Raw genomic sequence first — 11,421 nt, forward strand, 5'->3', positions numbered from 1 at the left:
AAAGGTCTTTTACAAAAACAAATAATGGTTTTAAACCAAGACTGGCTGCAGCTACCACTACAGGTTATGCATAGGTAATATTTTTCAAAAGCTTTATGTCAGAATTTAGACATAGTAGTCCAGCCAACCACAGTGTGACAATTTTTATCGATGTTCAAAACAAACAAAAGATATATTCTTGATACATGAATAGTAGCTTTATGAAAATCCTTGCTGAAAGTTTTTATAGATGCACAATATTTACAGGGCCTCAAGGAGAGACTGCATAGGTACTTGGAAGAGAGCGACAGTAGGGCTTATTAAATCAAATTACACCACATTCAGAACAACATGTGAGCAGTTGAAAACAGATTTTTTTTTTTGGCAGGGGTGGGAGGGAAGGGAAGGTGAGGATGCTTGCCCTATTCCTTCTCTTCCTAAGCATCTGCTTATGGATGCTGTCGAAGACACCAATCTATGCTAGATAGACTAGACCTTGAATCAGAATTGCTGCATCCCTTCCTATGTTCTTTCAAATTTTGTGAAGCTGTTTAGAGCTGAAATTAGTTCAAGGAAAGCAAGGGCCTTGGTTTAGACTGAGATAATGACTTATGCTCTGTACCAGTTTGTCTCTTCCGTCAGCACTTAGAGATAGCAGGATGTAATCACTGAAGCACGATTTGCAGTTTTAGGAAACCACTTTGAATTTTTGTGTGCTACTGCTTTAAACAAAAACTTTTCCATCACTTGGAAATTATCTCCATGCCATGCCTTAGCATACAGATTTAGCAAAGTTTCTTCACTAAGTATTATAAGCTTTTCTGCGTTCTTTCCTCTATTAAAGATTTCAAGAAAGGTCAAATATTTCATCGGTCTCATCTCTGCCTCTCTGCAAACAAGGGGATGAACAAAAATTTTAGCTCCACATACGCTACTGCGTAAGATGCAACAATTGGGACTGGAAGAATTACAACTTTATTGAGCGGGGCAAAAAAAGTTATTCCTCTTTCTGCCTATCATACCTGTGCAATATTACAAAGCAAAACCAGTCACATGCTGTAGAGAGCTGAGTTTCATGCCCATATCACACTCCTTTCTTTCTCTCCCTCCTCACCTAAAGCTTTAATGAGCTGTCAACACTGCAAAAAAAATCCTGGTATTACAGGCCCTTTTGGACACTGAGGGTTGAAGAAAGCTCATTTTTCTCTTGCTACATGGCAAAGAGCTTTCATTCCTAATAGTGGTGATCCCAAGCCCCCCCTACCTCACAGATCTGTGTTGTCAGTTCTGAACTGATCCATGCAGCTAAGAGGAAAAACACATGGTCTCTCAAATCCATACAGAAGTGGTCAGAGTTTTCAAAAGATTATTTTTAGCATCAACCTAAATGAATAGACGGACTACCAAGTTCCACCAGATACCAAGAAACAGTACAGTGCAAACCACACTAAACTAACTATAAATAAAACTACACTTTAGGTAAAATTGCATGTTCAGTCTGAGCGATGTGACAAATCCTACTGCCCAAACAAGTCCTGCCCCTTCTCTGCTGATCCTCATCTGATTGCACAATAAACATATTCATCACACTAACCTGTCAAAAAACTATTTTTCCTCCTCACTTTTCTTCTGGATTATTTTTGGGCTGGTTTAGGAGATCAAATCAGTTCAGCTGATCAGCTTAGTGTGAGGAATGTCTAGAACAAGGAACTAAATAATGCAAAAATAGTAAATTTTTCTATAGGTTCTTAGTCAAGTACTACACAATGTGCTGGCAGTGTGTGGTTTCACCAAAAAACTAATTTATCTTTTTCTAGTTTTCACCTAATAAATTAGTTTTGTCACTTCCTCAGAATATTAATTTGTATTTGTATGTATAAGTCTGGAAGATTACTACAGACAATTTCCCTTTTTTCTTATAACAATTTCCACATTCCAACATAAGATGACACTGATGGTAGTACTGGAATGCACAAGTATCTATCTGAACACAGCAATTTCTGAGATATAGAGCTGACATCTTTTCTAAAATATCAGATGCCACAGCTTTCAAAAGAGTAGCTGCTAAAAGAACTAATACAATTGGCCACATACCCACTGATCTTTTCAACATAACTGACAAAGCTAAATAATTACAAACGTTTACTTCTTGAAAAAGCTGACAATGGTGAACTATTTAAGATCATGATTAAAATCACAGGGAAAAAAGCATCCAGAAGCCAATTTGAAAGGAAGCCTACATTCTTATTTTCTCATGATGTGACATGTTGTAGGTTATCAAGGAAGACTTATGGAAAGCATCAATTAAAAAAACCCACAAAACTATTAGAACTAAGACAATCTACTAGACAGCAAAGTCATCGGATTTATATACCCTGTTCAAATTAGTGGTTTTGTGGTTTTTGTTTGTTTTAAAACACAGACATAGGTAAACTAACATGTCTCCAGCATGGCAAAGGTTAACACTGAAATTATAGTTCCATGTTACATATTAATTACTTGGAAAAAAAGGAAAAAAAATTTTCTGTAGCAGAGCAATCTGTGGATAACAGCTATTTATGTAATTAGTATCAAGGGATCATAATCAACCTCCAAGAAAATTAGACAAACAATGTGACTGGACAAAAACAACGCTTCACACAAATTGTGCATCAACTGTATTATGCAACACTGCATGCATTGTTGATATACACACACATGCATACAAACACCCTGGAAGAATTCTAAACTATTGAGTCAAAAAGGAGACCTAATCAACTGTAAAGACACCTACAGTCTACTGCTTAAAGAGCATAGCTGTAACTAGTAGGGTGTGGGAGGCATTAAGATGCACAGGAAAATGAACAATAAATAATATATATAAGGCACTAAAAGATATCAATGCTGTAGCCTCACTGGAATACTGTAATTCCAATACTAGACTATGAACTTGTTAGCAAGTCTACCTGTCCTATGAAACCTTCATATAGGTGGAAAAATAATAAAAAGTCACATTATACTCCTCTAAATCCACATAATTTAAGTATGGAAAACTCTGATAAGAGAGTTTGCAAGGACTCTGATTGTTTAATTGAGAAAAAGAAAATAAAATGAATGAAGAAAGAGGGCCACCAAGACAGTCAGTGGCCTGGGAGCACTTGCCCTGTGAGAAAAGGCTGAAGCATTGGGGCTTGTTCAGCCTGCAGAAGAGACTGTTTCAGGGAGACTAAACAGCAGCTTTCTAGTACCTACAGGGAGGTTAAGGAGAAGATCGAACCAGGCTCTTCACAGTGGTGCATAGTGGGAGGACAAGAAACAATGGGTGTAAGTTGAAACCAGAGAGGTTAAGGATATAAGGAAAAAAGTTTTCACTGTAAGAACAGTCAAGCGGTGGACCTGACGGGCTGTGCAGCCTTCTTGGAGGTTTTCAACACCCAACTGGATAAAGCCCTGGGCAACCTGGTCTGACCTTAGAGCTGACCCTCCTTTGAGCAGGAGGCTGCACTAGAAACCTCCTGAAGTTCCTTCTAACCTGAATTATCCTGTGATCCTAAGGCAACAAGGAAATATTTATTCACATCCTATAAGGGATATTACATAGAAATAATGATAAAAATAAAATTTCAAAGCAAAGAAAACATCATTACCTATTATACCAGTGAACTGGGGAAATGAGAAACAGACAATAAGATAATGAAATTGAGCTAAAAATTGAGTGTTCCTATAAGTATCATGGTTCTTCAGCTGTCCTACTTAATAACAATTTTATGCAAAGACACTGAAATTTCATATTTCAGCCTTCTAATAAAAGACCAAGAGCTGACTGACTGAAAAAAAGATCCAAGTAACAGGAAAAAAGTGAATTACTTTACATCTGTCTATCCTACTTGTCTGAAGTACTTAGTGTCAGATGTGCTGATCCGTATACCTGTAGCAACTGAAACAGAGCACTAAAAACGTAATAATTTCAGGTTTCGGTGAAAGATGTTATGTTTTGTCTGGATAAACTCATAGCCATAAGTAACTGTAGAGGGAATGTTAATCAGCTTTCTGAAGAAAGAAAACTGCTGAAATACCCCATTGCAAAGCTCCCAACAGCGGTTGTTCAAAAGTCAAGTATATATAATCACACTCATGGAAAAAACATCAAAATGAAAATGTGGAAGAAGTGTTTTTAATTAAAACATTTATTTTCATTCTTCTCTTATTTTTGAATCACAAAATGAAAATTCTGAACTCAGGTTTTCACTGCATTAAAAAAAAAATTCCCACAGAGCTCTAATCACTAGTATCTCACCAAAAGGGCAAAGCAATACTTAGGAAACATCCACAGGTGGCAGCACAGCAATGCTTCAGGAAATTCTTATTTTTCTAATTTTTTTTCAGCTTAGAACATAGCCATGTACATAAATGAATGCGAATAAAACATCTACTTGCCAAATACTTCTTTTTTGCTAGATACGGTAATATCAATATATGATAATATCTTAATATATATAATATCAAGCAATGTATCATTGCTTGATATAATAATAAGTTTTCATGAAGTCCAAAAGCTCCCTTTTGTCTTTCCTGTTTTATTTAATGCTCAGATGTGCAAAAGCAGACATTTAGGCCTTAATAATAAAAATCAAGCCTTAGGTGTTAGCACTGAAGTAAATTAAAATTAGATACATGGAATACCCCTTCAAAAGAATCTGAAAAATCTATACAAAAGAAAAGTTCCAATACAACCAAAATATGAAATAATATTGAATTATTGCTTTTTAAAATTAGAAACAGTGATAAGACAACAGCACTTGGGAGAAATACAATGGCATCTTAACCTTCTTGGCCTTACCCCGACCCAGCCTGCAGCTGTTTGTGGTACCACAGAGGATCTTACCCATCTCTTCACCATGTCTCCTCTAGTTGTCTTGAGCTTTGTAACACTGAAAGCCCCTACTTGGAAAAGCAAAGGTCTCTTTGCAGTAATCACTTAGAAGGATGAAGTGGCAAGCCTAACCTTACGTATAGATTGAAGAACTATTAATGAACTTGCAACAAAATTTAAGAAACTGCCAGGATTATCACATTTCTACCTAGTATGGTTACAGGGCAAAAACCTTCAGACAAGTTTGTCAGACTCTGGAGAGCAAGATGTGCAAGGAACTGGCCCTCTTCTTCAAGGAACACTGATAACAGTTCTGATGCAAACCATCTTCACTGTACATGAGACAAGAGCAAAGAGAAGCTGTCTGAGAAATGAAGTGGTTTCTGAAGCAGAAATGGCTCTTATGTGAGCACTAAGGGCCCTCAATGCTGTCTGGGAAGGATGAAGATCAGCAGGAGAGTGAATAAACTAAACCCTGCTTCTGTTGAAGAAAGCTACATTGATTACACTCAGCACTGACTGAATGGAAGGGATCAAAGCAGAGCTTTTGGAATAGAACATGAATGGAACTCGAAACTATTTCAGAGTCTAAAACTCTACAGTAAACTATTTTGTTTAAAGAAAACAGATTTATCCTGATAAACAACCCTGTGTTGACATAATTGTGAAGGAAGACACCTTAAGAAGGTAAATAAGCTAGAGCAGGTAACCAAAGCAGATCAGAGAATCACAGAATAGTTGAGGTTGGAAGGCACCTCTGGAGACTGAGCAGGGGATTGGACTAGCCAAAGAAGGGTCACCTAGAGCAGGTTGCTTGGGACTGTGTCCAGCCAGGTTTTGAGCATCTCCAAGGACGGAGGCTCCACAGACTCCCTGGAAAACCTATTCCAGTGTTTGATGACCCCCACTGTAAAGCAAAATTTCTTACATTTAAATGGAATTGCCTGTGCTTCAGTTTGTGCCCATTGCCTCTTCTCCTTTCAGTGGGCACCACTGAGAAGAGTTTGGCTCAGTTTTCTTTACTCTCCCCCATCAGGTATTTCCACATGTTGATAAGGTCGCTCTGGAGCCTTCTCCAGGCTGAACAGTCCCAGCTCTCTCAGCCTCTCCACATAGGTCAGATGCTGCAGTGATCAGTCCCTTGATCACCGTTGTGGCCCCTCACTGGACTTGCTCCAGTATATCCCTGTCTCTCTGGTAATGGGGAGCCCAGAAGGGAACCCAGCACTTTAGGGTTCACTCCTCCCCTGACCTGCTGGCAATACTCTTCTCAATGCAGCCCACACGGTTGTTGACCCAAGGGCACATTGCTGGCTCATGCTCAGCTTTTTGTCCAGCAGGACCCCAGGTGCTTCTCTGCCAAGCTGCTTTCCATCTGGTCACCTGCCCCCCCACCCTTCCAGTGTGTACTGGTGCCTGGGCTTATTCCTCCCCAGCTGCAGGCCTTTGCATTTCCTTTGAGGTTCCTGTTTGCCCATTTCTCCAGCCTGCTGAGGTCCCTCTGAATGGCAGCACCCCCATCTGGTGTATCAGTCCCTCCTTCCAGATTTGTGTCATCTCTAATCTTGCTGTGGGTGCACTCTGCTCCATCATCCAGGTCAAAGCCTAGAGCACCCAATATTCCCAAGCAGAATTCCCTAGTCTGCTATCCACATACTATCCGGGCCCATCCCTTTGTTGCTTCCAAGATTACACAAGATCAAATGTGTTCAGAGTGCTTCGGCCATAGGCATAACACCTCTAGCCAGAATAATCCAATGTTACTCCAATAACAGTAGGAGGTGAAATTAATGGCAAACTAGTGCTGTGAAACATATGCTTTCAATGTAATTGGAAAAAAGAGAGAAGTTTAGTGGTGGCAAGAGGAAGAAGACAGCAGAACTTGCAGTCTGCAAGACCTCAGTGTGTTAAAAACACATCCTACTTTCACTAAAAAGCACTTTCATGGATTTCTTAGATAACATTAAAGTCTGAACAATACTTTCTTTGAGAGATATAGTAGGTGGAACTGAAAGCTACTTTATACTTCCTTGCTAAGAAAGCTGCCAAATAATGCATTTGAAAAAACACACTATCAAGGACATACGAAAGGTACCATGCCAAACTAAAAGCTGCACTGCTCAATAAACACCTAATTTTCTTACCCAGAGCACTGTCTTGCGAATCAACAAAACTGTATTTATCAATTTACACTACAGTTTCGCAGAACTTATTTGAACATTTGATTCCCTAGATAGAACTGAAAAGCAATGAAGTCAAAGCTGACATGATTTAGAACGCAGACCTCAGAATTAAATCCGGTTTACACAATGGGATATTGATGTGAACTGTAATAAGTTTGTTAAGCTGTGTAAGATTCCTAAAGGCAATAACCCATGCTTATAATTCTCACCTAAAAGGTTACTTTTAAATCTACATATATGCAAATTCATGTATACCAGTTTAACAAAGGTTTGAATAAGTAATCAAAATTATCCTTGTTTTTAATCAGTCTAGTCTGATGGATAGTGCAGCATCATAAAAAAATATTTCACTATGCACTAAGAATATTCTTTTAATTCAACTTTTAAAAGACAATTCTGGTTCACACACTAGACAAAAATATATTCTTCTTTTATTCTTTACAATAGCATCATGACGCAATTCAGTAATCAAGAGAGATAACATATAGCATTTTTATTTAGAACGGAGGCTGCAAAACGTGTGTCCCTCCCCCTTTCAGTTTAGCCATCTTTCGTGCAGTATGCTAAAAAAAAATTTGAATTACTTCCTGCGCTGTTCAACTTCTCTTCAAGTATCCTCATGAAAACATTTTTAGACAAGAATAAATTGAATTTTATGGGCACCTTATATAAGTAAGTATGGAATAACCCCATATACCACTACAGGCTGGGGGCTGGCTGGCTGGCTAGAAAGCAGCTTTGCATAATATGACCCAGTGGTCCTTTTCTGTGGAAATGCGGAAGAGCCAGCAGTGCATCCCTGTGGGAAAGGTGGCCAACTGCAAGCTGGGCTGTATTAGCAATAAGTAGCCAGAGGCAAAGGGAAGCAAATCTTCCCCTCTATTTGGCACTTGTGAAACTCCTGCTGGAGCACTGTCCTGTTTAGGGCTCCCCAGTGTAATAAAGAATGGAGGAGGGCCACCAACATGGTCAGGGGGCTGGAGAACAACTTCCAAGGAAAGGTGGAGAGCTGTATGCATTTGTTCAACCTGAAGACGACAAAACTAAGGGGAGAGCTCGTGGCTGTCTGCAGCTACCTAATGGGAGGCTACAGAGAAGCGGAGCCAGACTCTTCGCAGAAGTGTGGAGTGACAGGACTAGTGTAATGAACACAAACAGGAGGCAGGACCCATGATCATTCTGGGGTCCCTTCTAACCCAAATTATTCTCTGATTCTATATACAAAGGGATAGAAAATCCGCACAGACTATTGAAACTCTGGAATATTTCTTCTTTTGAACAAATTTCAACAACTTCAAAAACTTATCTTACAAATGTATCTGAAACTACTTTTTTCCTGAACAGGCTAAAGAAGGATTTCAACATTATTTTATTTTTATTTCACCCAAAGAAATACAAACGTGAGTTGGGAACCCTTGTAATGACAAAGGAGGAGATTAGCTCTGAAGTACGCTTGGTTAAGGTCTAGTATCTTTATACTCATCAGGAAAAAAATGTGAACGAGAACTTAAATACACTTTACAATGTTTTGACATAAGACTGCTTTGATGACATAAAACACGAGTTCCAGAACTTAACAAAACCAAATTAAACTACTAGTTCTTTCTGGCCATTAATTAATCTACCACTGCAGCTTCCACTGAAAAGTAAAAGGACTAAGTTTTTTTTTCTTCATAAGAGTAATACTAGGTATACTAGTATTTCTCTTGCAATCATAGCAAAGAAACAAGCTATTACATTCCTGTAAAATATCTCATGCATGAAATAGCAGCTATTCAAAGGGGAAAGGTCAAAGGGAAATATGTTCAAAGGTTCCCTGCATGTTAACTTGTGCACTAAAAGTACATGATAATTAGTTAGGAATAAAGGCCCAGTAATCCATCGATCATCTACTTTTTGACACTTCAGCACTACAATCTGTACTCAAGTGCATCTCAAAATGAAAAAGCATTTTTCATGACATTCATGCACGGTAATCATTACAAAAAGCAAAGAATCCCACTTAAAGCTTCACTCATGTAGAACGCTGGTCAAATCTCTTTCTGACATTGATCACTGTGCAAAACCAGGGAAAGCAATGAATGCAGCTATGTAAGTAAACTTTTCTAGTATACCAATATAGATGTATTATTTCCTCACTTTTAATCCTATCCTGCTAGTTAATGGAGTCTCTTAATATTAGTTTCCAAACATGACAAACTATCACAGGATATTAGTTTCCAAGTAATAAGACAAGCTCATTTTATTCTACAGTACGTACCTGAATTGCTGAGTTCATGAAACATGTATTGCCCAAGTTACTCAGGCCACACAGGCCTGGCTGCTCATTGTGTCTTCCTGGCTCTGAATAATCATAATTCTTATAAGCAGTATAAGATGGGAGACAATAGTTTGAATTTTTCACACTGTAAAAAAACAAAAGATCTTTCACAATGTAAACATGTACTCTATAGTACTTTAATACATACAAGTACTTTATAAACTTAAATGATTAAAAATGTTAAAGTAACTTCTGTGAACAAAAAAGGTTTTCAAAGTATTTAACTTTGGTAATAACATTAATTTCAATTGAAAAGTCACCTGTGCAAACAACCAAAATCTAATGTACTGCAATAACTGTAATTATTACATCCCTACCCCTTTTTGATAGGAGCAGCTTCACAGCTTACTCTATTCTTCATTGCTCCATCAAATTTAATACACTCAGACTTTAGACACCACCACCAGCAATCAATCATTTACGTCCCTTTTGCATCCTGCTACTGCAAGAGTGAGGTCGGTGGGAATGGGAATGCAGAGTTACACGTGAAAGCTGAGATTTCCAAGGCCACTATGGCATAGCTGCCTCACTGCATCAGAGGGTCTATTTATAGCTTCCCTGCTAGGACAGCACAATCCAGCATGCAAATGCAGGAAAGCCTTGAGAGGTAAAAGAATGCGCAAAATGCCTTGTAACAACTTCATTATAAATCTCTATGATGCATCTGTTTGGAGAAACTGGAGAAGACTGAAATAGGTAAAATGGTAAGATTTAAAGCAATTTGTTTTCAGATGAAATCATGCAAACACTAAATATAGAATAACCCTCAAAACAGTAAAGTAAGCATATCCGAGAACACTAGAAAGGCAAAATAATCTTGTAAGAGGATGCTCTGTAATATTTCAGATGTTAGAAAAAACAACCAACCAGAAAGGTTAAACTCTTTCTTAAACTATTTCAGGCACTGATCATAATGAAATTTGCATGATAGTAGCTTTGGCTAAAGTTCAAGAGTATTTCTGTGGTCATTAAGCATTATTCACATTAGAAGCAACTTGAACAAAAATTTGAAAGTCAATTGCTAAGAATGACAAGGAAAAATATGCAGTGCAACGAATCAATCCTGATAAATAATTGAGATTTATAATTGTGAAAGTCTGAGGATGCAAGTGCCCAATGGTACACTCCAGCCATTATTCCTGAACAGTATCACACTCTACATCCAACTGAATTCCACCTGTCCCCTCAGTGCACAATTACTCACTTTTCATCAGTAACAGTTGTTTCATTTTAATCACAAGTTATTGAAAATCTCAAACAGAAGGGGAAGAAAATTTCTCCCTCTTTCGATGGCCTCAGACATCTGTGTAGTTTATAGCTCCACTGTCCATAAAGCTGCTGTTCTCTTTTATAGAACTGAACTTTTATATCTGATCATTTAATAGCTGACTTTCCTATCAGTCCTTCCCTTTTCCATACACATGCATTTTCTCTGCTCTCTGGCTTGCCCCCAAACTAGCTAAGTGGCATTGTGTTTACTGGTCATTCTCCATGAAAAATCCTGTAGAGTTAGTTTTGCCCATTCAGCTTAATCCTAACTTAAATGCTTCACCCTAGTTTACATAAGATACTTTTTGAACTCCAGGGCCCACATACCCTTCAAGCTTGCTTCTGTGGTCAACCCTTCCCTATCCTTAGTCCCTGGTTCACCCACGCATGAGATCCCCAGGAAAAATTACCTTCCATCTCCCTTTGCAGCTGCAGTCCAGCTACTGCAATCAACCCCAATTCCCTTAAGTTGGCAAGCCTTAGTTCCCCCAGGAAGAAAAAGCACAAGCTTGCCATTGGTGCTAATGCAACCTCCACAACCCCTTGACCCAGCTCAACAGTGCACAGCAGCAACAGAAATGCACACGTACAGGCTACACAATAAGCTTCTACTTTCAGCTCTGCTTGCTTCCTACTGCTTTCCTCACCTGACTCAAACATTACACTTTTCACATGGTTAACAGAAGAGAAAGCTCTTTTGGAAATTTAGGAGATGTTGGGGTAATAAACAGATTGAATGTAATTTTCCTGGGGATTTTCACTCCCCTTCTTTCTCCTTCTCTGCAGCTCCCCCCCCCCCCCCTCATGAACTACCACCT

General features: G+C 38.6%; 1 protein-coding gene across 1 annotated transcript in view; it reads right to left on the reverse strand.

The window, feature by feature from the left end:
* Positions 1 to 11,421, reverse strand: part of USP15 (ubiquitin specific peptidase 15) — an 83,295-nt gene that overhangs the window by 11,693 nt on the left and 60,181 nt on the right. Inside the window, exon 8 of the mRNA XM_009327687.1 lies at positions 9,275 to 9,419. Within this exon, the coding sequence (XP_009325962.1) occupies positions 9,275 to 9,419 (145 nt within the window). The remainder of the gene's footprint in view (positions 1 to 9,274; positions 9,420 to 11,421) is intronic.

This window comes from Pygoscelis adeliae, unplaced genomic scaffold (assembly GCF_000699105.1).
Source record: "Pygoscelis adeliae isolate BGI_AS28 unplaced genomic scaffold, ASM69910v1 Scaffold113, whole genome shotgun sequence".
Taxonomy (NCBI): Eukaryota; Metazoa; Chordata; class Aves; order Sphenisciformes; family Spheniscidae; genus Pygoscelis; species Pygoscelis adeliae.